Source organism: Rhinichthys klamathensis, unplaced genomic scaffold (genome assembly GCF_029890125.1).
Source record: "Rhinichthys klamathensis goyatoka isolate OS25496 unplaced genomic scaffold, OSU_Roscu_1.1 h1tg000265l_1, whole genome shotgun sequence".
Lineage (NCBI taxonomy): Eukaryota > Metazoa > Chordata > Actinopteri > Cypriniformes > Leuciscidae > Rhinichthys > Rhinichthys klamathensis.
The window spans coordinates 763,532-791,329 of NW_026606786.1; the positions used below are offsets into that span (position 1 = coordinate 763,532).

Sequence of the window (27,798 nt, forward strand, 5' to 3'; positions counted from 1 at the left end):
TACTAAAACAAAATAGTAATAGTAACATTTTAGTCAAATAAAGTTAAACCCTGTTTACTAGCTCACATATTGCTTGTTTTTGGCCAGACACACATTTAACAGAATACATTTTTTAAATGTTTGACCATTTTCACTTAAGTAAGCCTAAAGTACTTTTTATACTTCTACATTACATTGTGTCAGTTTGGAAGACTGCTTTTAGATTTTTGGCTATGTGGGAGTCAACAGTGCATGGCCCAGAAAGAGTTGCTGTTGCTGATGCAGAAAGACTTAATGTCTCCTGGCAGCAGTATACAGTAAATGTATTTTTGAGTCGCTGATTTGCATCTTTATCGCTATAGAAACATGCTAGGGTGTTAAAACCACTAAAGTATGCATACATTTTGCAAGGTCATCTATTTTTTAATGTAAGCAATCACTGAGTCTGGAACAGAGGGAAAGAAATCACATTATAAAATGCATTCGATGATGAATAAGCATCTGCAATACAGTTTTTTTTATTTGATGAAATACAATTTTTGTTATGTGCAATGCATGGCATACATACAGTATGAATACAGTGATCCATTCTCCAGTTTAGTCAGCTGACATCTGTCATTATATTGCCGAGAGGTAGGGCATGATTGAAATTCAGTTTATGTTGATGTGTTAGTAATTAGAACATAAGTAGCATTTCTTTATCATCCAAATATTTCTATGCAGTGTAGACATTATTGCCATTTGAATAGACACCAAGTAAAGTGGAAGGCTTGTTTGTTTATTTATTATTATTATTATTATGTGGAAGATGTGGGGTTTTTTTTCCCTGTGGAAAAGACAAAACAACAAGGTGGTTTTAAAATGCAGACTCTCTCATATCCTGCAGCTGACAATGTCCGTCTCCCTTGGAATCCTCCTTGAGTCTCCCTCTGTGATTTTTTTCACTGTGATTCTTTTCACTGAAGAATGGTGTTTTTATATACCCAGATTTCATAACAGATTAGTGTGTGTTCGCTCTTTCAAAAGACCTATTCTGACATGCGTAACACAAAAGCCCCTGGCGTATTCCAGCAGGAGGTTTCTAGTATGTCTGTTAGGAATGATGTAAGTCAGTGTGTAACACCTGTTCTTAACTGATTTTACTCCTCAAAATCTGAAGTATTGCTGTGTGAAAAAGGAAAGAAAATTAAGGGCAGAAGTTGGTTCTATCCGTCAGGTATTGATCGTATCATAAAATGTTGCATACCAGAATGGAGCCAGGTGGTTCAAACAAAGTGGGATTCATGACATCAACCAAAAAAAAGTTTCTGGGGCAGAGCAAGTTCTTACACTATAGCCCTATTCATATGTTAATTGATATTTCATGTGGACGTCTGTTGCACCTCAGTGATACACGGTGGAGGAGTGAGTTTTTTTATGCTACGAACCCAGGTACGTGCTGCTCATGTGGTCAGTCGCATAATTGTCTGCTGTAAATAAAATTATATATGTTTAGAATAATAAGAATAAATTCATATTTAATTTTATAATAGGAAAATAATGCCCTATGTATTGTTACAATTTTTTAATCTCCAGTGTAAATATAGGAAACAAGACATGTGTCACCATTAGGCTTCTTTTTGACTTTCAGTTTGTTTTCATTTTTCAAATGTGTTCCTCAGTCTTGTTTCCCGCCACCAATCTGTAACCATGGACACTGATCACCTTCCTCACAGCTGTCTGTCATTTGTGTTAATCATCATTGTGTATTTAAGTTCCTGCCAGTCTTCAGTTCAGTGTTCGGTATTGTTTGTGTTTGACACGCTGTTACACCCGTTTGCCTGTCTTGAGAATTAAACTCGCTTTGGATTTATTCCTTCTTCTGTCCTTCCTGAACCACCCCGTGACAGAATACCGAACCCCAAAAATGGATAATTTGGACTTTATCCTGCTCGCAGAGAAGAGCCAGAACTTTTTGACTTTCACAAGAGACTTTTGTGTTCTTGCAGTCACCAGCCCCCTCGACGACGAAACCCTGAAAAATCTGTTCTGGATCGGGGCCAACTTCCATCAGCGCATCGATCTCCCAGACACCTCTAACCTGAACTGGAAGGAGGCCATCATCAGGTGTCTGGAAAGCGTCGCAACCCGATCCAGAACCCAGCCAGACCCAGAGCCCGGATTGCAACCCTCGACCGCGGAGAACTCGTGCGTGCCCCCCGCAGACGGAGAGCTACCACCCGCCGCGACGCACCAGCCAGAGCCCGAGATTAAGAGGACAGAGCTGACCCTCGCCCCGGAGGAGGAGCTCCAACAGGAGTCTGACCAGGGGTGTGAGCCCACGACATCTGAGGACGAGGGCACGCAATCCACGGATTATGAGGACTGGCTGAAGGACTCTTCTGAGGAGACACCGGTTCCCACCCTATCCCACCCGTCATCTGCACCATCATCCTCAGACCCTTCCAGTGACTGTGTCTACCCTGTCGTCAACCTGTCAGATTCCACTGCTCCACTACACTCAGCCAGTTCTCCAGCCCCGACGCTGCTAGATGTTCACTGCCCTACATCGTCTCTGGGGAGGCCCCCTGACTTTGAGATGCAGGTCAGCCCACCATCCGCAGCACCCAGGCATGAGGATCTCGTGGCTCCGCCTCCAGCCTCAGTCCTCTGCACTCCTTCTCGGCCTGTCGACCTGCCGGCTCTGTCTTGGCTCCTCCCACCTACGCCTCCACCAGAGACCCTCGAACCATCGGCTGCAGCGGGTTCCCTCGTCCTGCCGGCTCCCCCTTGGTCAGTCGTCACTCTGTCTTCGCCACGGACTTACGGTCTGTCCGCTACGCTCCGTCCCTCCACCCCTTCTGCTACAGCGGGCTCCTCCTTCTCCTCGGCGTCACCTCTGTCCTCCGTCACTCCACCTCCGCCTCTGCTCTCGGGTACTCTGGCTCCACCTCCTGTACTCGTCGCCGCGATGTCGCCTGGGTCTCCAAGACCAGGGTCATCGTTGGAGTCCACCGGCTCTCCGGCTGCGCCGATGGATCCTGCCACCATGTCTCCGTCGGTCATCCCCCAGCTACCATCAGCCTCTTCTCCACCTGGTCTCTTCCATCCGTCTACTCTGCCGTGGGCTGTCGGTACTGGACGGCTCTGGGTCTGCGCCACCAGGCCATCTACATCTGTGCCGTCAGGGAATCGTCGTCGGCACCTCACCATCCTGCCTCTCTTCTGCACTTCGTCTTCGTCTCGTCCACCACTTGAACCTCCTCCGATTCCCCCCCTCCGTCATTTCGTTACGGCGCCAGGACGCGCCTTGCCGGAGGGGGGCGTTATGTCACCATTAGGCTTCTTTTTGACTTTCAGTTTGTTTTCATTTTTCAAATGTGTTCCTCAGTCTTGTTTCCCGCCACCAATCTGTAACCATGGACACTGATCACCTTCCTCACAGCTGCCTGTCATTTGTGTTAATCATCATTGTGTATTTAAGTTCCTGCCAGTCTTCAGTTCAGTGTTCGGTATTGTTTGTGTTTGACACGCTGTTACACCCGTTTGCCTGTCTTGAGAATTAAACTCGCTTTGGATTTATTCCTTCTTCTGTCCTTCCTGAACCACCCCGTGACAACATGCTGTATTTGAAATGGTTTTCTGTCTTGCATTTTATCTCAAATGATGGTAGTTATTTAAAAAATATATGGAAATTAGCGGAAATAAGTTAATACAGCCTCTTATTTACATGAAGTAAACATTAAGCTGCTTGATTTACATTTTTAATGTGTATAATTGTATATTATACATATTTTAAAATTGTATTGCATATATTTCTGCCATAATAACGGCCCATTTAAAATGTTTACGTGCTTTTTTTTCTCTTTCTCCTTTTTGTTCATAACAGCTCCCACTTGCTGAGGTAGAGGGGTGATAAAATATTGTTCTTTTAAATACTTTCCAGCATTTCAGTAATAAAAAGTGTACATCTTTAAAATTGCACAACAGTTATCTTATCGTGCTCCGTAGTTGTCAAAAAGGATTTAAATAGTGAATTTTGAAGTGATCTCTTCTTGTAAACTCAGAGATGTGGATTCAGACGGCAATTAAATTACCACATGACCTTGGTGTTTGTCAAAAAACAGTTACACTTTATTTCACAGTACGTGTAATGACAGTGTACTTACCCAGGAAAGTACTGGCAAAATAAGGTAAATACATGGGTTAAGGTTAGGTTTAGGGAAAGGTTGCCTAGTTATAACCCAGTTATTGTAATTCCCATAGTATGTACATGCGGAAAAGGACTGTAAAATAAAGTGCTACCCAAAAAACAGTAGGTAATTCGGCCAGGGATTTTTACACGGGTGGTGGGAGAAAAACCCTGACATTCTGGATTCAGACAGCACTACAATTACAGACATTATGGGACTCATGTCCCCATGAGAAACAATAACCGTCCGAATAGAGCTTATGACAACAATACTTAGTTTGGGATCATGCACAGTGATAACCTTTACACTATCAAACCAAACATATGCTTTAAAAAAACAACTAAAAGACAATGGCTCTTGAGCATGATCAGTTTTATCACTGATTCTCAGTTCAGCAAAAAACTGCAAAGTATTTGGGCCATTGGGGAATATGTATTCAATATTTAGTAATTACAAATTAATAACTATTGATACGGGTTTGACGCAGATAACAATTCATGTTAAAAATCACCCGGCAAAGGGGGTTACGTTGCCAATCTGTTATGAACGACTGAATACACTGGATGTATAATCAATTATTCATACAGATCGGCAAGATAGATCAATTTTATTTATCAATAATCAAATCATAATGAATTATAATTCAATATTCATATACAAATTGTCTAGAATATATAGATTCTCAGGATAATTCTCAATGGAATTAATTAGCATCGAATAATCTGTTTGTCCAGCAAACTGATCATGGATCTTCATCAATTTCCACAGAGAAATTACCTTTAAGAGACTTGCAGGAAGAGACGATCTTTACGGCCGTAAAAGATAGCTTTCCTGTTTTGTCACAATACTATTTAAAGTATTCTACACTTTTAAAGCTTGTATGAGCTGAAGTATGAGCAAATGACAGAGTCAATCAATGAATATATGTATTTAATAAATGTGATTACGTATACGGTTAATGAACGTTACAAGGAATAAATGTATTTACAAACACAATAAAACATCGAAGAAGGAGAATGCATATAGAAAGAGAGAGAGAGAGAGAGAGAGAGAGAGAGAGAGAGAACTGATTGCGAAAGATCAGTGTGAGAGAGAGAGAGAGAGAGAGAGAGAGAGAGAGAGAGAGAGAGAGAGAGAGAGAGAGAGAGAGAGAGAGAGAGAGAGAGAGAGAGAGAGAGAGAGAGAGCTGATCGCGAAAGATCATGTGAGATAGACAGAGAGGGAGGGAGAGAGAGAGAGAAGATCTGGAGAGATCATGAGTTTGGCAAAATTCATCACAGACACAGAACCGTTAAGAGAGACAACTAGAGTCAAATCGTACCCTAATTAGGGCAGGCAATCTTAGCAGTATTTAGATCTCGGTAGGAAAACGAATACTTGCTGATCATGTTCTCTCGTGTGTGTGTGTGTGTGTGTGTGTGTTCCGGACCCGGTCAGAGGTCCTTTCCGGCGCGGCCGTGTGGCGGGATGTTCAAATCGTCCGTTGAAGGTGTTGCCAAAGAAATGATTCAAACTAAGTTAATTTCACTCGCCGGTGAGAATGAACAAAGGAGAATACAAAAAGGAAAATAAAACTGAACTAGACAAACAAAGGAAAGATGGGTCATCGCATGAACACGAGGTCCCGATGGACCAAGGAGTCACATGATGGAGGAAGAGCGAGTCCAGAGTACGAGCGAGGATCTGAGGTTCAGTTTCTCTTAAAGGAACTGAAGTCCACACCTCTGAGGTGCGAACTGGCCAATGACATGCAACAAAGCTTTTGGCGGCAAACTCGGCTTTGTCTTGTCGAAGCTCGATTTATGGCAGTGTCAGAATTGGTCCTTCCTGTCCCAAAAAGCTGTTGCACACAGAATCATACACTTTACTGTGATCTTCTGTATCTGACCAAATCCGTTGGAACGAGATAATTAAAACGGTACCAAACAAAACATTTACACATAATTGGAATATGAAAATACATCTTAATACATAACTATAAGCTCTTGGAATGAAGGTACGGCTACGATAAAATCATAGAGAACTTACTATGACATGGGCAAGCAGGTCCACTTAAAACATATCAAATATCTCAGTAAAGTCTTTAAATGAGTGAATTAAAGCTTCGTGTATGTGCGTTTTCAGAAGGGAATCTTTGACCGCATGGCATTCCTTTCTCCGCAGAAAGGAGGGGGTTAGTTTGATAAGATCTATTTGAAGCTCGAGCCACAGTCGTAAAGTGTTCTGGTGAATCTCGCAGGACATTTGAATATGTCAGTTCATTGGGTGTTTAAGAGAAAGAACCTTCAAGATTTCTTATAACACCCCTGCGTTACAAAGTTAGCCAGATGTAATGTAAATCAACAAATGGGGAACGAAGATTGGAGTTTATCGAGACTAAACATGCTACACAGTGATTTCTGTTTCTCATAGTATGCAAGTCATGTCTCAAACATTAACCCATTAAAATTTACAAGGACACACAGACCATACACAAAGGAAAATCATGAGATGGAACATTAGATGCATGTATCACATGGTTATATATACATAGAATATATATATTTACCCAGGGTTCATTTCTCCTCAGCAAGAATTAGGAAAAACCACACTCTCTGGGACATTCCAAACATTCCAATTCCATTTTGATTTGAACTGCCACTATGACTATTGTCATAGAGATGAAGTGGATTGACAACCTGATCAGCAAATAAGAATAGCTCAGAGGGAGAGGAGCGTGTTTAGTGATTGGCTGATAGATAGAGTACTGGCGGCCATACACGGTGCGATTTTCGTCCGATTTTGAGCCGAATTCTGACTCGTGCGACTCTTTTTCGGGTCGGACCGATTTTCAGCTTTGTCGTGTGTCGTTTGTCGTGCCAACGCATTCTCATCCTTTGGCGTCATATAGGTGACGCCATATGACATTTCGTCGAAATCTTACGCACATGGCATCCTTTAGCGTCAATATAACACGCACTGTTATGGGTAGGTTTAAGTCTGGAGTAGGGTACGGTTATGACGCCTTGGGATCTGCGTCTCATATTGACGCTAAACGATGCCATGTGCGTCGGATTTAGACGAGCGTCACCTGTATGACGCCTTGGGTTCTGCGTCTCATATTGATGCTAAAGGATGCCATGTGCGTAAGATTTCGACGAAATGTCCAAAGCGTCACATGTATGACGCCAAAGGATGAGAACGGGCTGGTCGTGCAGTGTTCGTGCAGTGTACAGGGAGAAACGAGAGGCGATTAACCTCTCCCGATCGACAATCGGATGGTCGGATGAATTTCTGGCATGTCAGAAATTTTGGTCACTCCTTGTGACTATATCGCACAGTTGAAGCAAAGCTACGAACCGATTGCCCTAAACTCAGTGTTTTTTCCCTCACTGTCTGCGCCTGCGCGAAAACAGAAGTTTAACCATTTCATCTGCAGCAAAAATTAAATAAAAATAAAAACGAAAAGAGGGAGATCTTCAAGTTCTGTAGTTCAAACTAGCTACAAATTACTGTTGCTTACCTCCAGTTCGTGTTGCAAAATGGATTAACCATATTACCCACGTCTTCCAAGCCACCTGCGATGTAATGCTTTTATTAATTTGTTAAACAATGTTTTTGAAATAAACCTGTTTTTAATTTTCATTGATGTTTAATTATTGCAATGTTCGGACATATTATAGACTGTTAATAGTTATTTATATGCCTATAATTCATTGTAATCGACCTAAATGTTTTAGACAATTTTCAATGAGGAGGAGTAAGCTTCTATGTAATATTTTATTAAAAAATAATCAGCCTTGGTGAGCTTAAGAGACCTTTAAAAAAAAGAAAAAGAATACACACACCCACACACGCTGAATAAACACAGCAAAACTGATTATGGTGCGTGTATTTATGGCAATGTTCATATTATGTTAGGCTATTAACAAAACAACATAAAAACACTTACCTTGGAGTTTGTGTTACATTCCACACATCCTGCGATCTGCCGTGTCCGTTAAAAGTTGAAAACGCACAGAATAGGTAACAGTTAAGTGAATATTGTGATTTGGTTTGCTGTTTCGGTCTTACTTAGGCCTACTTCAACGGTAGCTATAAAAAAGGGCTGGAGAAGTCACCGTCTAATTCTGTCATTCAGTGTCTAATATTTTAAAACGACGCAGCACAAGTGAAAATTTTACCGGCACAATCCAGCACAAATGAACGAGACTATTTTGGGTGAATTTGGATCATGTGGGGGGCTGGTGACGTCATCAACAATAATTTAATGCCTAATATTTTAAAACCCGACGCAGCATAAACGAAACTTTTACCGGCACAAACCAGCACAAACGAAGCACAAACGAACGAGACTATTTTGGGGTGAATTTGGATCATGTGGGGGGGTGACGCCACATGATCATTGACCTCAGAATGACCTAAAAATATTATTTTAATATCTAAAAAACCGAAGCAGCACAAACTAAACTTTTTACAGCACAAACCAGCACAAACGGAGCACAAACGACTGATCATATTTTGACGACGTTTTGCATTGGGTGGGGGGCCAACTTCACGCAGGTTCTGAAAGGTATTATCTTCTAAACCACCTTAAAGCCTTGTTTATACTCGACGCGTCCGCAAGAGCGCGAAGTGCGCGCGGCAAAAATGACGTCATTGCGGTGTGGGCGGTCGTGCGCGTTGGGTGCGCAAGACCCCATTTCGCCTGGCGGTGTGCACGGCACTTTTTGTAACATCGCGCGCGGCGCCGCATCCGAAGATGAACGACTTCGAGCCGAATCTGGCCGAACTGGTGCGTCTGTATCAGCATGTTTATGATCCTTCTATACACAGAGACATATGCATTGATGGGCGACCATAAAAGCCTCTCATTTTTTGAATAGGAACACATTTACATTAAGCACCCAGTTTGCACTCTAAAGTAACTGCTTATATTTACAAAATAAGCCTACAATAGCAGAAGTAAGCCCTGCTGATGAAATTAAGGTTTAAACACTCTTCAATAAGGCTTCAGTTGTTTACTAGTTTACATGCAGTGAAAGTACAATAAACCTACTGCATTTATTACTCTTTTTATATGAATCAGAAATTAATAAACTACTAATAAATGGCAAACTACTTCTTCACTGCTGATTCCTGGTGGTTTAGAGGAGAATTACTCCGAGTCGCCCCCTGTCGTTTCACAGAATAGCACAACGGCGAGCGCGTCAAGTATAAACGCCTCGTCCATATGGAGAGGTCCGCGCGCAGTCAGCGGAGACTCGCGCTCGTGCGGACGCGTCGAGTATAAACAAGGCTTAATGCCTGTCCCTGAAAACCAGTATAATTTTGTAGTTGATCTAAGAGTATTTTATGATCTTTGGTGTCGAACGCAGCACTAAGATCAAATAAAACTAGTATTGAGATAAAGCCTTGGTCAGAATCTAGAAGTAGTAAGTCATTTGTAATTTTGAGCAGTTTCTGTGCTATGATGGGGCCTGAATCCATACTGAAATTTTCATATACTGTATATCTTATCATATATATCATATTTTTGCAAGAAGGAGCACAATTGAGCGGACAATTTTTTTCTAGTATTTTAGAGATAAATTAAATTTTTGAAATGGGTCTGTAATTTGCTGATTCATTTGGAACTAATTTTGGTTTCTTAATGGGAGGCTTAATGAGAGGCTTAATAACTGCCAGCTTGAACGGTTTTGGGGCATTACCTAGGGATAAAGACAAGTTGATAATATTGAGAAGAGGCTTTTCTGCTAGAGGTAACAACTCATTCAGTAGTTTAGTGGGTATTGGATCTACAGTAATAAACATGTTGTTGGTTTAGATGCAATGAAACGTTTATTAAGCTCTTCCTGTCCTTTAGTTGTAAATCACAGCAATTGTTCCTGAGGGACGATAATTGAGGTTGAATCATAAAACGCTGTCAAAGGTTGAACATTTACAACTGTATTCCTGATGTTCAATGTTCTCTGTGAAGACATTTATAAAGTCATTACTACTAAACTGTAATTAAATATTCAGTTCAGCTGATGATTGTTAATTTCTTAAATAATACTGTACTAAACGAGAACCTTGGATTGTTTTGGACATTTTCTATTAGATTACGGATATGCTCGCCCTGGCTGCTTTTAGAGCCTTTTTGTAACAGGAAGTGCTGTCTTTCCACGCGATTCTAAAGACCTCTAAATGAGTTTGTCTCCTTTTGCGCTCTATAATACGAATTTCTCTCTTGAGAAACAGCGCAAGTAATGCTGTTGTACCATGAATTACATTTATCTCTGACCTTTTTTTTGTACTAGAGGATGAACAGGTGTAACGTAAGTCCTGGGAAAAAATTTAAAATTGTGTTCATGTAGAGAAATTGAAGTACATTTTGGAAAAATGTCGTCTCAGATTTTAGTCCAGTCGGCTGAACTTCTGAACTGAATGAAACCCCCAGGTCCCGTTCCCACAACGGATTCAAAGAATCCGAATACACCAATAGGGCATTAATTAGTAAATGTATTCTTCCAATTCTGACGAGTTTAAACGGGTCAGTGGTGTGTCGGCACTGGAGTGAAGGAGGCCTGGGATGATCGTGTTCTGGGTGCACGGGCCCTGTGCAGAGAAACACACGGAGTAGAGGAAGTCAGAGTGATATCATTACTTACCACGGACCAGAGTGATATCATTACTTGTGAGCGTCAGCCCACGATGTTTCTAGTGCTGATTGCCGTTACCATAGCTCGGCCTGCTTCTCTATTAGGTTGTGGATCTGCTTCTCCACGGCCTCCAGCTCCAACTGCACCACGTGCAGCTCTTATGTGTCCCCACATGTGTCCTCTTATGTGTCCCCACATGCACTCAAAGGTAGACACAGATCCGATACATTCGGATACAACAGATAAACATTTAATGATAAGAGTGTAAACAAGACAAGTGATGGCCGAGACCACGCTAGTGATGCTAACGGGCTACAGCTAGAAGCAGATGTTTGGAAAGTTGGATAAAAGTAACGATATCAAAGCAATCCAATGTAGAATATGTTCCATCTCTCAAAATAAAAAAAGATTTTAAAAAAGAAAGTTTTTTAATTTGGATCCTGTAAGTGGGTTGCCATCATATTATTTTGGTCACCATCTGATGGAAATTTACAAAGCTAATGTACTTTGAGACAAAGGAAACATATCTTGGTCTACTGCTCTTTCATTTTTCACAGACAGAAGTTGACTTCTTTACAGTTTACTTGAAAAAGACCTCAGGCACTGACTCTTGTTTGCATTTGTAAAAACACTTGTGTCTGAACAAGTCTGTAAAATTCAGCATCCTCCTTTTAATTTAATTTGTATACAGCCCTGAGCAGGAGAAGATGTCATCAATTTGTTTAGTGCATTTCCCCATCTCATAAATTATATTTATATTATTCATAAATATATAAATATGTATTTTGACCTGTGAGTATTGTAATTAGCTACATTTATTGTTGTGCTACTTGGTGCACTTTCATGTTTTATTTAGGCCTTTTTGTTAAGTTTTGCCTACGTAATCGAAAAGAGAGTCCCAAGGACCGCAGTGGCCAAAGTCAGGCAAAATAGCAGAGTAGCAAAGTAGCAAAGTCAGGCAAAATTTACATTGGATTTACATTTGGATTTCTTGACAAATTTTCAATGTGTTTCTTAATGCACACATCTATAGCATATGTGCTTACATCATAACCACATCCAGACAATAGACAGTTTTATTTTTAGTAATAACCACAGGTCAAAAAGCCATCCAAATCGGTACACAGTACACAATCAGATATGGACTAAAAGCCATAAAATTCCAATTATGTTATGGGTTTTTATCTCAAACAGGTTAGTTCTATATGACACTACATTTTATTTTAATCTTGAGACAATAGTCTCAAGTTTTCAATCCGCTCAATATTCAGAGCAGTTACATACGTAGAGGGAATACATTTAAGCTAAATGCTCTGTATCTCTACATTTAATCAGGAAAAGCAAACAGTGAGCTTAGGTTTTCAGGTTTCCGTGGCACCTTGAAAAAAGCTAGAAAATGTGTTTGAGAAAAAGGGGTCTGCTAAAAGCCCTGTAATTGCACCTTTCTGACAGAGAGCCTCAATGATGGGTGGTTCACTGACAAGACTCAAGCCTTTACCAGGCAGCAGAAAATTCCATTAATCATTATAGAGCAGATACAGCCTCAATATTGCTGACAAACAAGAGAGAAGCAAAAACTAGAGGTGCAAAAAGACAAAGAGAATGAAAGCAAGACTAAGTGACACTGTAAGAGAGAGGAAGGAACAAAAGGGGGCAGAGGATAAGAGAGAAGGAAAAAAAAGAAAGACTGTGCTGTAATTTTGGAACACCTATGCCACTGCTGGGGCGACTGTAATGCCAAAAGTACCTATACCTAAATAACAATGCATGTTTAGTCATGTAAAACATTGTAATCATTTCAAATACAAGTTGTAATTGCTGCCTAACACGTTTGTTGTCTCTGGTTAACTTAATACATGATGTTAACTAACCACATAACTTGTGTTATATTATAGCTGTATTTATGTATTTACATATGGACATTTAACACCCTTATAACAGAATTCTAATTGTAACACTGAAACGAGCATTTGTAAAGGTTCTTTGAAACAATATGTGTTAAGTGCTATACAAGTAAGCTTGAATTGAAATGACACAGTCATGTGATTGATATAGGCAAAAATAATCAAGATGATGACCCATGTTGTACCACCACTTTCATTGTGTTGTTAACGTCGGCATCACGTGGGAGTTGTGATAGTCTTTTCTTCCCTATTGTGACGGATATCCGACTGAAATGGCTTCTCGAACAAGAAAAAAAATTAGGGCGGTTCCTGGCCAGTACTTGAAAATTTAGGACGGCACTTGATTTGGATTGAATCTGTCATGTGGGTGGAGGAACGAACCCAAGCGCAGACAGCAAATAACTCAAAACGGGGTTTATTGATGACAAAACAGAAAACAAAACCCACGATGGGGCAAAACAAGACAGGTTAAACTAATAAAACACCTTTACAAAACGAGACGGTCAAGAGGTACTCACAGCTTGATACGATAGACAAGATTCACAGAAACTGGACAAAGATCTTGACAATGAACCGACAAAGGACAGCAAACACAAGGGGATAATATAGGGAGACACTAATGACACGAACAGGTGAAACTGACTAGACAATAATGACAAGACGAGGATAACAAGGGGGCGGGGTTACATAACGAGACAACACAAGCACATGGCCCAAACAACAGGCCATGCGCTTGTACACAAAACATGGTTCTGCCATGATCCTGCCACAAGCCTAGGAAAATCTAGAGCATGATGGCAGAATCATGACATGAATCACTGGATTGATGTTGTTTGCTATTGCTGCGATCTCATGTGACTGACAGGTTGTCTCGCGGCTCGCCTTCGCACCAGTAAACACATCATCAGAGAAGAGATGTAGTTGCAAGAGAGAGGGTAAGTTATTTTGATTAAAGATTACAAAGGCATTTGAAAAAATATATATAAATAAGGGCATGGATATATTATAAATTAATCATATATAAATACTGCAATATTTCATGGAAAACAACAACTGTTCATTTTGATTTCTTTGTGACTTTAAAGATGAATGTTACTTTGTATAATATTCATATTGAATTATAGAAAAGATGAGAAAATATTTATTTGTAATTGCTGCCCTTCAGCAAAACATGAGGACAGTTGCATTTTAGACCATACATGGAATGGTGATTTTGTGTGCAACCAGGACACACAAGTGCAAAATGACTATGCCAGAATTGTGACATGACAGCTTAATTATATGTCTGGTCTCTCTGTATCATTTCAGTGAGCTTTTTTTGGAGGTTTGACACATGTGAAGTAAGGTGAGTTAAGCATTTTTAAATGTTTCGGTGTGGAGGAGCAACATTTTTTTTTTTTTTTTAAGAGCTAGTGTAGATAAAGAGAATTGGTAACACTTTAGTTTAGGGTCCAATTCTCACGATTAACTAGTTGCTTATTAGCATGCATATTACTAGGATATTGGCTGTTTATTAGTACTTATAAAGCTCATATTAATGTGTAATGCCTTATTCTGCATGACCATATTCTACATCCCAACTGCATCCGCTTCCCAGTCTGCTCCTTTGCCTGCCTGCCTGAATGAATCCTATCCAATACCTAAACTTGCCAACTACCTAAATATTAATAAGCAGTAGCTACTAGCTAATTTGGAATTAACGGAGACAAAAGTCATAGTTAATAGTTATTTTTGAGAATTGAATGCAAAACTTAAGTGTGACCATAAGAAAAAAAAACTTTCTCGTCATACAGGTGGATGGAGATGTCAAATGATTCACATTAAAGACTTTACCAGTATTTTAGTAGTGATGTATCTTACCGATAAAAAGACGGAACGCCATTGGACTGTGACTACATTAGTCCTTTCATATCAAAACAATCATTTATCACAGATCAGGCTTTAGAATTAACGTGTTGCGGAAGTGTGTTTGCTTTTGTGTTTAATTGTGACATAAATAAGTATGCCCAAATGACATGATCAGGCACTTTGTTGAAAATAAACAATCCTAAATATTAAATAATAATAAATCCTAAATCTTAAATTATTTATCCTATTACAGTGCATAGTCAACTTTAAGGAATTTAAGCCAACTGTAATAATTAAATCTGTCATCGTCCCTCATGTTGTGCATTTCTTTCTTCTGCAGTACACAAAAGAAGATATTTTGAAAATTTTTGGAAGCAGTTTTAGTGATATTCGTTGCATAAAAAAATAAAAAATAAATCACAGAACAAAGAAAGAAAGTAAATACAGGTTTGGAACAACATGAGAGTGGGTAAATTATGTTCATTTTGGGTGAACTATATACTTTTAAGAATCCTGACCAGACAGCAACATTGCCTCAACCAATAGTGTGTGCTAGGTTGGGACTGTTTGTCTGACTAATGGCAGATGGGGGAGTGTTCAGAAACCCTAAGAAACAGCATTTTTGGTGACATTTGGTGACATGACCCACTTCTCCTTTCTTGTTGCTAATCACAACACATTATCCAAAAAGTCGACATGAAATGTAATTTGCGATAGTCTTTTCTTCCCTATTGTCACTTATATCCAAGTTAAACGGCTTCAACAAGAAAAAATGTAGGGTGGCACTTGATTTTGATTTTAAAGTGGGAATTGATTGGATCGTTGGATCATTGTCATTTGCTGTTGCTGTAATCGTATATGAGTGACAGGTTGTCCCACCCTCACTCCAGTAAACACCTGCTCAGAGAAGAGAATTGATATCGCTGCATGAGGGAGAATAACTTGATTAAAGATTGTGAGGGAACACAAATAAAAATAATAATAATGATGATGTGCACATACATAATTTATAATAAATATGGTAATATTAAAAAACAAACAAACAATAATTGTCAATTTTGATTTAATGGTTACTAAAATAAAGAAGACCCATCAAAATTTACAATGTTAAATAGTTTTATTGTTAAATTTCTTAAAATGCATATAGTTTACAAAAGGCAAAATCAGGGTTGAAATTAACAAGAAGAGAGGAAAAACATCCATACAGCACTGTCTTGAGAGTCCATGCTCTGATATAGGAAAGCATTCAGTGCGCATGATGAGTGTTCCTAAAAAACAACCTGCATTTATAATTAAGGACTACATATAAATTCGTCGAGGTGAATCACTTTGAAAAAATTGTGACGATCTTTAAAATATCTGAACACAGAGGCTCTCTCTGCTCTGAGCATGTGGTCTTTGTTTGAAGTTTGTGTGGCTGAATCCATTCAGCTGTCACTGAAAGACAGCAGCAGCACTAGAGTCAGTCCACTCAGAGTGTGCCACTCGGTACAGGCGGGCGATTCTTCATCTCTCTTTCTCTCTTCAGTCCAGGATGGCAAAATAACACGGTGAAGGCGGATAGATCAGCAACTGCGTATGGGAGACTGTTATTACAGTAAGTTTATTTTCCACTAGAGTTAAACACTCTAGACACACGCTTGTAAATGCGTATTGGTAAAATTAAAGTGAATCGATCGGAGATGTGGAGAGCTGTCCTGCTGCTGCTCACCGGCTGCGTGTGTGCGAGTGTGCCCGAGGAGCCAGCGGACAGAGCGGCTCCATCTGACGGCTACTGCAGCTGGATAACGCGGGCTCAGCCGCACGGAGCTGGAGGCAGGAGAGAGGGCTTCAATGAGTTCAGACTGCGAGTAGAAGGAGACCCGGAGCATTATCATCCCGGAAGCACTTATCGAGGTAGCCTACATATCACTATTTAAGCTGTTGTTAGTGCCAGAGACGCTTCACAGGCGCGCGCTGGAGATTTGTTTTGTGTCTCAAAAACTAGCTTATATATTTTTTATAGCTACAGTAGCTGGATAAACAGTAATAACAACACCACATTAGCATTCACCAAGAATGTTATTAGATTTTAATTGTTTTCAGGACAGTGGTATATCAGTGTCAGGTCAAGGCAAATTGTCATTTTTATACTAGGGAACATTGTCACATAGTTAATTTTAAATTCATTTATTAACTATTGTCTATTTTCTTGTAATTAACCATTCTGTTTTTGCGGTTTTATAAATTGTTCATTTGAAGTGCTGCTGAAAGCTCTTATATAACTTTTAAATACAGATGTCATAAAAGATGACTTGATTTAAAGGTGCAGTAAGTGATCTCTCAGAATTGTTGTTGAACACTGTTGATATTTGAAATCAACCTAAACACCCCCCCCCCCCCCCCCCCCCCTCTTAATTTCTCTGCCTCCAAAATTCACAAACACTTTACAGCCCGCACATAACAGCCTTGCTCCAAGCTGCTGTGTTGCCAAGTCCGCTATTTTCCCACGGAATTGGGCTACATTTAAGTTGTTGCCGTGGGTAACCTTTTTTTCTGAGGGTTTATTTCCACCCCCGTAAGTACGATTTCGGCACTCCAACACCCCCAAAACACCCAAGACTTACAAATTTAGTGGAGAATTTGGCCCCCCATGGAGAAAATAGCATTGGGAAAAATAGCAGTAAAAATTTAGTTTTGACTGGCCATTGGGCTACTTTTGATGCACAGACCTGGCAACCCTGCCGAGCTGGTCTCGAATGCGCCAACAAGGACCCTAAACATAGCATTCTCTAGTCTAGTGTTACTAGCTAGCCTCCGTTACATTCAATGCAAGAGTGGATGTATTTATCATAGCAGAAGCGAAGAAAAATAGTGCTTCATGAAAAATAAAGCAAAGATGATGAACGAACAACAAGGAAGCACAAACAAATGAACATACAGTACACAAGAGTAAATACAAGCAACACTTTCTTTAAATCTCCCTCTTGCTCACTCTCTGTCTTCCACCATCATATGCACCCTATAATGCTGATTGGCTACACATTTGTTGTGGTGCTCGGTCCGACCAACTTTTCAACAGCATTTTTGAAAAACTGCTTACTGCACCTTAAATAGGCAGTGTTGTCATATTTCTTTAAAAAAAAAAGCCTTGTCAGCTAGCCCTGCTCTCCCCTATGGGACTGTAGATTGTTGTATGCACATGGTGTCAAAATTCTGTCTAATTAGGTAGTCTAGTGTACAAGGTTTTGAGACATGATAGGAATACTGCAGATAATGTCAGGTTTAAAAGACACTTAACTTGTGTATCTTTTTACCTACACCAAAAAAACAGGATTTTATAATACATTACACAAACTTTTACTAATAGGTCATTATCAAACATTATTTAATCATAGATCAGTAGTCCATAATCTCCATATATATAGTTTCATGTATAATTTGACTATGCAAATCAAAGTTTTATAATTTTTTCTAACCATTTGTACCGTTGCATTGACCAATGATCTGTTTATATGTCTTAAAATGTACACTACCGTTCAAAAGTTTGGGGTCAGTGAGAATTTTATTTTTATTTTTTGGAGGAAAGAAATCAATACTTTTATTTATCAAGGAATAATTAATTTGATCGAAAGTGACAGTAAAGACATTTATAATGTTACAAAAGTCTTTTGAACTTCCTATTCATCAAAGAATCCTAAAAAAAAAAAAAAAAACTGTACAACTGACAGACCAACAACTGTTTCAACATTGATAATAATAATAAATGTTTCTTGAGCATCAAATCCTCATATTATACTGATTTGTGAAGGATCATTTGACACTGAAGACACTGACACTGGTGATGCTGAAAATTCAGCTTTGATCACAGGAATAAATTACACTTTACTATATATTCACACAGAAAACAGCTGATTTACACTGGAATAATATTTAATACTATAACTGATTTTTGTTGTATTTTTAATCAAATAAGCGCAGCCATGGTTAGCAGAAGAGAATTCTTTTAAAAGTATTTAAAATCGTACCGACCCCAAACTTTTGAACGGTAGTGTATGTTTAGCCCCTTTCACACAGAGATTCCGGAAAATACACGGATAAAGTGACCCGGGATTTGACCCGGGTTCGTTTGATTTTGCTTCATTCACACTGCCAGTGATTTGCCGGAATCAGAGAGCGCGTTCACACACAACCCGTGTATGTTCCGGAAAGACGCGTGACGTTGGATGTGACGGGTCTCTACTTCAGTCCAGTTTGCAGACATTTTTTCGTTCTTTCTTGTATCGATGACGAACACAAACTTTCTTCTAGAGTAACTGAGCCGCACGATAACTACGTCATTGCAAAGGCTCGTGAATCCTCACTACGACACACCGCTTATACGGCATTGGTTCTGGCTTTTGTTCACACAGCGCGCGTTCCGGGTCTGAACACGGCAATGTTACTAGGTCCCCAACCCGGCATCGATCCCGGCATCAATCCCGGGTCGTGTTTGCGTTCACACAGAAGGCACTCTGGCAATTTGCCGGGTTCAAAGCACTGTGTGAAAGGGGCTTTTGAAAGATTTTGTAGATAAGAAGCATTTGAGCATAAAGTATAGAAAGAAGAAAAAGTATTGTAAATACAAGTTTGTTACGCTGAGGTTGAAGCAGGATCCAAATGCAGCACGATTTATTCAATACACTCAAAACTACACAAAAACTAGGGAACAGGACTTGGGAACAGGACTTGGGAACAGGACTTGGGAACAGGACTTGGGAACAGGACTTGGGAACAGGACTTGGGAACAGGACTTGGGAACAGGACAACCAACATCAATGGAACAACGACAAGAACTCACAAAGACTGAACTAAAACACAGAGTTTAAATACAATGGCAAACAAGCTAAACAAGATAACAAGGGGGCGTTGCTAATCTGAAACACCTGGGGAGACTAATAAACATAACAGGGAACTGCTAAACATGAAAAGACAGGGGAACACAGACTGACATCACAACATTGTTAGAGTTGTTGTTTTTTAAACTACAAAAGAAGTGAAATTTGGGAGGACAGAACCCATCTAATCGTTCAATGAACTGCCAGAGCATATACGCAGCACACACCTTGCTCTGGCATCAGCTGTTTCAGCATCCCTTCACACCAGAGCTCAAGTTGAAACAGTTTTCTTGAGCCCCTTAGCTGTGAACAAGTCAACAAACTTTAACCTCAACAGCTAAAGATTGTATGGGCAAACACACTCGTGAAATGCTAACAATTCTGTAACAGATACCTGATATAATTGTAGGTGTTTTATTGATTTTGATCACCTGTGAAATTAACCAGAAAGGTCATGTTGAATAATTATTGTGATTTATTTCCAGTAACCCTGTATGCAACCAACCCTGCATACTTCAGAGGCTTTACTCTTATCACTCTGAAGGAAGGGCACAATGGTGACCATGAGGAGGATTATGCTGGAAATTTCCAGGTGAGATGCATCACATGTTTCACATATACAGCATTTAATACAATATATGGCCCATGTGGTAATTACATTTTATGTTTAATTTAAAGGGATAGTTTATCCAAAGAGAAAAATTCTGTCATTAATTACTCACCCTCATGTCGTTCCTAATCCTAACCCATAAGACTTTTGTTCATCTTCTAAAAACAAATGAAGACTTTTAAAAAGAAACCTGACAGATTTCTGTCCCTCCATTGAAAGTCCATGCAACCAAAAGCTTGACGCTTCAAAAAGTTCGTAAAGACATTGTAAACATAATCCATATGTCAAGCAAATACGATTGAGCTTCCGTTTACCTTATTCATTTTATTTTTTTAGCTCAATATATGTGCATTGACCAATGTATGTGAATAAAAGCTTAAATTAAATCTGTTCATGATATAAAGTGATCTTATCTCTTCAGAAGACTTTAATTAAACTGCTCAATTCATATGGATTACGTTTACAATGTCTTTGTGAACTTTTTGAAGAGTCAAAATTGCAAGGACTTTCAATGAAGAGACAGAAATCTCTTCTTTCTTGAAGATAAACTAGTCTCATGGGTTTGTAATGACATGAGGTTGAGTAAATGAAGACAGCATTTTTATGTTTTGGTGAACTAACCCTTTAAAGGAAAATTTTATCTAATTTTATTATGTTGGGCGGGCCTCTACTTGATGTCCAAAGAGCACTAATTAAGTATAAATCCTTATAGATTTCACAGTTGCATTAGACAGGATCTCATGAATATTATGCACCTTATAGTCCTTCTGGGACAATGAATTAGAGAAGATTCCACAAATATAAAGCCGATGGTTTAGTTTGTATTAAGGCAGTCCTGATTGCCTGGCTGTGGGATCTACTGTACTCCCTTTGTGTGCTGGAGCCAAGCTCAGATTCAGCCACACCTGGCAAAGCTCTTACATCAACACCATATGCTGCCTCTCCGCACGAGCTCTCATGCTATGCCAGAGAGTGGAAACGGAACAAAAAAGGCCCATTAAATGTCACATAAACCATAAATCTCAGCTCCCTGCAGAAATGCTCTGCTCAAACCTGCTCTTGCACAGAAGAGATTTCTTGTCTTTCTAGTGGGATGTATGTATAACAGTGGTTCTTAAATGGTTTTGTTTCAGGTACCAGATTAAACATTTACAGTTACAATTGTGATGAACTCAATACAACTCCATACCAAAATTGTTCAGCATTAAAATGTAATCAAAAATATCTGTAAAATAAATTATAATTTATTAAGAACTATGTTGGACCAGCAACATGAAAGATTTTGATCGTTTTATGCTTTTGAAAGAGTGTCCTTGAACACATTTTTTGCAATGATCACTCAAATGTGGAGATAAAACCCTTATAATGATGTGACAAAGATATGTAATGGAGGCAGGGTGAATTATAGATTGAGAATGATACATTTGAGCTGGAACCAAACTATTTTGCATTGCATGGTCTATTCTATATTATATTATAAATAAGGTAGCATTATCTTCACTAATGACTTTTTTCCTTTCCTTTTTCTTTCTTTACCAGTGGTGGAAAAAGTACTCAGATCTTTAACTAAAGTAACAGTAATAAATGTGAAAGTACTCATTACGCAAAATGGCCCTATATGAAGTGTTATAATTATATAAATTATTGAAATATTGCTTGATGTTGTAACGTAGCGTTATAGGCAGAATGGGCTAACTCCTTGTCTACACCTAACACGGCCGTTTTTGCTCACGTCGCAACAGCTAAAATCTGTTTACGCTGATCAGTTTACTGTCTGAGAAATACAAACTAACTATATAACTGGAATTTGAAAAAATAATTCCTTAGCGTAATGGTTTAGAGGTCAATCTATCACTGTTTTCCATTTTCGTAGAGTTAGTTTGTGGAGTAAATATAGGCTATAATCTGTGTGTGTACACAGCTTTTTTTTTAAATGCTGGGTGCCAGTGTTTCGCGTGTGTTTCGACCAATCAGCATACACTTACGTCACTGGTAGTTCCTATTATGAAAAGGTTCCTCTGGTGCGAAAGCCCCTAGTGAAAAGCTTATCAAAGAAAGACAGTCATATGACTAAAACCAAATGGCGTGCTTCCCTTTCTAACACAACTTGAATTTGAAGAATTCTAAAGAAACTACACTGTTAGACTTTTCAAGCGTTTTTTACAGTAACTTACTGGCAACACTGTTGCCAGTAAGTTACTGTAAATAAGAGTTACAGTACCATACTTCAGTTTTACAGTAACTACGTGGTACTGTAATTGTGTAATACAGTGCATTACTGTAAAAATCAAGCTAATCAGTACACTACTGTAATTATTTTTATTTGTACTAAATATAAATTAGATTTCATAATTTTAATATAGAATTAATTTTTATTTTTATTCTACTTAAGTACTACTGACATTCAAATCAATTAGACAAAATTATTACAAAACACCTTTTTTTTTTATTTAAAACATTTCATATACATCACAAAATAAACAGTCTGCCAATGCTGGAAATTATGTTACATTTTTGTACATTAATGGGTGAGTTTAGGGTTTTGTGTTAATTTTAACAAAGTAAATATGTCAGAAAGGTTAGCACAAAGATGTGTAAACATGTTAAATGAACACATTATGTGCTGTCCATCACTGCACACACTGTTAAAAAAAGTACATAAAATCCTAAACAAAACGTTAGCATTTGACAAAATAATTGTAGAGGCATTGGTTGTTTAGCTTATACAATTATTATAATGAAATAGCACCCATTACATTCATAAAACTGCAGAATATAAACACATTAAGCAGTCAAAAAGGAAATGTCCAACACAGGGCAATACACAGTTCTTATTATCAGACATTATCAATGTCTGACTGTCTACTCCATCTTTTTCCACAGCATAGGAGTAAAAGTCATCATCAAAATATTCTTTAAAAAGCCAACACAATGTTTTTGTCCACCTTTGTGAATAAATTAACTTCTCCAAAGATTGGTTCCGGTTCAGAACTTGACTGACAACATCAGAATGTTCCCTGGTCTGTATGCGTGTCCACAAACACAAATGTACTCAGTCCTTCAGAGGAGATCCTGGTTCCAACACTATGAGTGTGAGTGTGAGTGTGAGTGTGAGAGTGAGAGTGAGAGTGAGAGTGAGAGTGAGAGTGAGGAAAAATCCATATTAGGTTTTTTTATACATTTTTATTATTATTTACTAAAACCTAAGAATATATAGCCTATTTGTAAATATCTTTTTGTCAATTGCATTTTCAAACATTTCAGATTAACTAAATTAAATTATGCCAGATTAAATTTTAATACTTACATATCCTAAATTCTGTCCAAAAATGCTGAGATCCATAGAGAGAAAGACTGAAATCGATGTTTTAGCCCATTTCAGCTTGTCTGCAGTGAAGGGGTTCCTGTTTGAGACAAATACACAGTAAGACACATGCAAGAAATCACTGAGTGATGATCGTTCTCCTTCCAGTAGTTAACCCACCTTTGCGCTGATACTAGGACCTTCCTGGTCAGGTGGGACTGCAATGGTAGAGTCTTCTGCCTAATAAAATATCAAAATAATGTAAATATATATATATAATCTTGAGTTATTCAAATACTAGATTTGGTATGAATGAATTAGTGAGAGTTTTAATGCAATGCTTACCTGGATACATTTAATCTGGTGAGACTGAACATAGAAAATGGTCCATCTTCTGATTGGTTAATTTTCTGTGTAATAAATCTGTTAGACATGATGCAAAGGTCACTTAGCCTATTTGATATAAAGTTAGCCAATTTTATAGAGATTTTATAAGATATTGTATGCTACCTACACAAGTGGTTCCAAAGCACTTATCACATAATGCTAATCATTTTAGCAAACTTATGTCAATATATATTTAAAAAAATATATGATTTCAATTACAGTTTAAGCTTACCTCGGGAATCTTGCTAGACGTCACTGGCGCGAATTGGCGCTTTGTTGCAGTTGCCTTTTTAAACACATACAAAATTGCAGTAAATATCAAATTCCATTAAAAAAATAAATATATAATATGTTATAGTTTGCAATGCTAAAACTAGAAAGGTGTCCGCTGGCCATAAAACTTGTTAACCAACATACAAGGTTATTTTCTCAACAGTAGGCCAACTCTGGCAACAACCAAGACAGAATTTCACATTAGTTTATTTCAATAATCTAACAATTCAATTCAAGAATCTAACAAAGTCTGTAAAATGAAACGTTAGCGCAGTTTACCGTGGTAAGTTCGTTACTGCCATGTTGACGAGTAGGCCTATAATGTTAAACTAGTGTGCACAAACCTGTCAACACACACAGAATGTTTTTTACCTTGCTTTCTGGACTCTCTCTCGGTGAAGTGAATTCCGTCTCTTCCCCGGGCCAGACACGAACGGCACAGTCCAAAAAAAGACAGTCAGAACCCAGTGATATTAGGCTACACTGGATGCTCCGGCACGACACGACAAATCCCAGACAGCGCTGTTATATTTCTGACTTACAGTTCTCCGAGTCCAAGCGCTGCAGTAATGGTCCGGTCACGGTGTCCAATATAGAAAGCCTCTGACTGTTATAACGTAGACACGCGGTGTAAGGCAAAAATTAGGAAATAAAAAGCACGATGGAATGGTGCCAGTCAGAGAGACCGTTACGTTAAATACAGTTGTATACTGCAAATTTAAAAAATACAGTAAGTGTCAGGATACAGGCTCGGAGACAGAGGTAAGTGAATGAACATAAAGCTTTATTAATTAGAATAAAGTGCAATGGTGAGTCTTTCAGAGTTCAAGGGAGAATTCGGTGAAGATTACGGTGCGAGAAGGATTCCAGGTGAGTAGATCCTCTTCAGATTATCCAATGTCAAACAACACAGTTCAGTGATACTTGTCTTTTCTCTTATAGATGAAGCCACGAGCAGGTTGAACTCAGGAGGAATACTAGTTCTCAGGATACACGGGTTCAAGCAAGGATTCTGGAAACATCGGAACAAGGACACAGAGGTTAGTAATCCACAGGTGAGTATACTTTACTTGTCGGGTGTTGACAGCATAAGAGAACTGGTGCAACTGGGTAATGGTCTGTTCCTGTTGGAGGCTTGACAATGACTGAGGCTGTGGTGAGTGTTTATATGCAGAGGTTGATGGGGCTGTTGATTGTGAACAGGTGCAGGTGATTGGTAATCCGGGGAGAGTGATTGCAGGTGCGCCAAAGAGGATTCTGGGAAATGTAGTGCAAAGATAGACGGTGAACTGTGACAGAACCCCCCCCTCTCCGAAGGCGCGTCCTCGCGCCGTATAACATCCAAAGGGGTGGGAGGGTGGGCGCCCTGGAGGCTGACGAGGGCATGGTGATGCAGGGACGGGAAGCCTCCAGGGCGGAGCTGGTAGCTTGGGGAACCGGGGTGGAACCGGCTGTGGACGTGGCCATGGCGGAGCGGGCTGTGGGCGTGGCCAGGGCGGAGCTGTCGGACCCTCGGGCGTCCAGGGCGGAGCTGTCGGACCCTCGGGCGTCCAGGGCGGAGCTGTCGGACCCTCGGGCGTCCACGTCGGAGCTGTCGGACCCTCGGGCGTCCACGTCGGAGCTGTCGGACCCTCGGGCGTCCAGGGCGGAGCTGGATGTGGGCGTGGCCACGGCGGAGCTGTCGGACCCTCGGACGGCCACGGTGGTGAAGACCCTTCAGGCGGCCACGGTGGTGAAGACCCTTCAGGCGGCCACGGTGGTGAAGACCCTTCAGGCGGCCACGGTGGTGAAGACCCTTCAGGCGGCCACGGTGGTGAAGACCCTTCGGGTGGGCGCCCCCCCAAAATTTTAATGGGAAAATTGACAGGAAAGGGGGGATCCGGCAGCAAAGAGGGTCTTGGGCTGGGCAGGACCAGCAGTGAAGAGGACTTTGAACTAAGCAGGACCAGCGGCAAAGGAAACTCTAGGCTGGACAGGACTGGCGCAGGATCAGTGGGCTTTGGTGCAGGAAAGTGCTCTGGCGCAGGATCAGCGGGCTCTGGCGCAGGATCAGCGGGCTCTGGCGCAGGATCAGCGGGCTCTGGCGCAGGATCAGCGGGCTCTGGCGCAGGATCAGCGGGCTCTGGCGCAGGATCAGCGGGCTCTGGCGCAGGATCAGCGGGCTCTGGCGCAGGATCAGCGGGCTCTGGCGCAGGATCAGCGGGCTCTGGCGCAGGATCAGCGGGCTCTGGCGCAGGATCAGCGGGCTCTGGCGCAGGATCAGCGGGCTCTGGCGCAGGATCAGCGGGCTCTGGCGCAGGATCAGCGGGCTCTGGCGCAGGATCGGCGGGCAGGCGACGGGCTCAGGCTCTGGCGGGCAGGCGACGGGCTCAGGCTCTGGCGGGCAGGCGACGGGCTCAGGCTCTGGCGGGCAGGCGACGGGCTCAGGCTCTGGCGGGCAGGCGACGGGCTCAGGCTCTGGCGGGCAGGCGACGGGCTCAGGCTCTGGCGGGCAGGCGACGGGCTCAGGCTCTGGCGGGCAGGCGACGGGCTCAGGCTCTGGCGGGCAGGCGACGGGCTCAGGCTCTGGCGGGCAGGCGACGGGCTCAGGCTCTGGCGGGCAGGCGACGGGCTCAGGCTCTGGCGGGCAGGCGACGGGCTCAGGCTCTGGCGGCAGGCGACGGGCTCAGGCTCTGGCGGGCAGGCGACGGGCTCAGGCTCTGGCGGGCAGGCGACGGGCTCAGGCTCTGGCGGGCAGGCGACGGGCTCAGGCTCTGGCGGGCAGGCGACGGGCTCAGGCTCTGGCGGGCAGGCGACGGGCTCAGGCTCTGGCGGGCAGGCGACGGGCTCAGGCTCTGGCGGGCAGGCGACGGGCTCAGGCTCTGGCGGGCAGGCGACGGGCTCAGGCTCTGGCGGGCAGGCGACGGGCTCGGATTGGCTGGACGGAACCAGCGGTGCAGGCTTGGCTGGACGGAACCAGCGGTGAGGGCTTGGCTGGGCTGGACGGAACCAGCGGTGCGGGCTTGGCTGGGCTGGACGGAACCAGCGGTGAGGGGTTGGCTGGGCTGGACGGAACCAGCGGCGAAGGAAACTCTGGGCTGGATGTGGAAGTAAGACCTGGGACTGAAGACCGGAGAGGGAAAACTGATTTTAATAACGCTGATCGCACGGATTGGAGCGCCGGATCCGCCAGTTTTGCCCCCAAGTCCCTACTGTTAGAAACCAGCTTGCGGGCTCGGGGCCACACGAGAGTCTCAGGCTGAACAACAGGGAAGCGAGGAACCCCTGGGGCTGGTTCTGTGCTGGAACGAAACTCTGGCTGGATGGTTGTCGCGACGGGACGTGCAGACTTGGGAAGACTGATGTGGAATGCAGGCTCGGTGGGATTGGCGTGGATTTCAGGCTGAATGTCTCCCACGGTAAAAGTTGAGCCGCTCAACCAAAGGGCATGGTCTATGTATTGAGCCAGGGAAAAATGAATCTTCCCACCTGGCAAACAAGACCGGATAGGTTCATTTAAACCTATCCTAAATAAGTCCTTAAGAGCCACATCATTGAAGTCCAACAGATGAGAGCGTTCACAAAACTCTACTACATAATCCTCTATGGTGAGGTCTCCTTGACGCAGGTTCAGGAGAAACAGAACTGCTGGATCCATACCGTCGAATATCTGTTTCCTTAGGTCAAGCCTTCTTTTTGTAATGGTCAAGCCTTCTGTCAGGATACAGGCTCGGAGACAGAGGTAAGTGAATGAACATAAAGCTTTATTAATTAGAATAAAGTGCAATGGTGAGTCTTTCAGAGTTCAAGGGAGAATTCGGTGAAGATTACGGTGCGAGAAGGATTCCAGGTGAGTAGATCCT

The 27,798-nt window shown here is 41.3% G+C and overlaps 2 protein-coding genes across 2 annotated transcripts in view; both read left to right on the forward strand.

The window, feature by feature from the left end:
• Window positions 1-1,885: 1,885 nt before the first annotated feature.
• On the forward strand, window positions 1,886-13,599 carry LOC130102021 (uncharacterized). The gene is made up of 2 exons (XM_056267888.1): window positions 1,886-3,092; window positions 13,544-13,599. The coding sequence occupies exons 1-2, from the start codon at window positions 1,886-1,888 to the stop codon at window positions 13,597-13,599; spliced, it is 1,263 nt and encodes a 420-aa protein (XP_056123863.1).
• A 2,349-nt stretch (window positions 13,600-15,948) lies between these two features.
• spon1a (spondin 1a) overlaps window positions 15,949-27,798 on the forward strand; it is a 140,649-nt gene continuing 128,799 nt past the window's right edge. The window contains exons 1-2 of the mRNA XM_056267889.1: window positions 15,949-16,422; window positions 19,868-19,974. Coding sequence (XP_056123864.1) covers window positions 16,173-16,422; window positions 19,868-19,974 — 357 coding nt within the window. The 5' untranslated portion in view covers window positions 15,949-16,172. The remainder of the gene's footprint in view (window positions 16,423-19,867; window positions 19,975-27,798) is intronic.

Excerpts from the sequence above, each read along its gene's own strand:
- LOC130102021 (XM_056267888.1), top strand. The coding sequence starts at position 1,886 with ATGGATAATTTGGACTTTATCCTGCTCGCAGAGAAGAGCCAGAACTTT. Across the intron at positions 3,093-13,543 it reads TACTCTGCCGTGGGCTGTCG|GTTGTCTCGCGGCTCGCCTT; the intron begins GTACTGGACGGC and ends TGTGACTGACAG.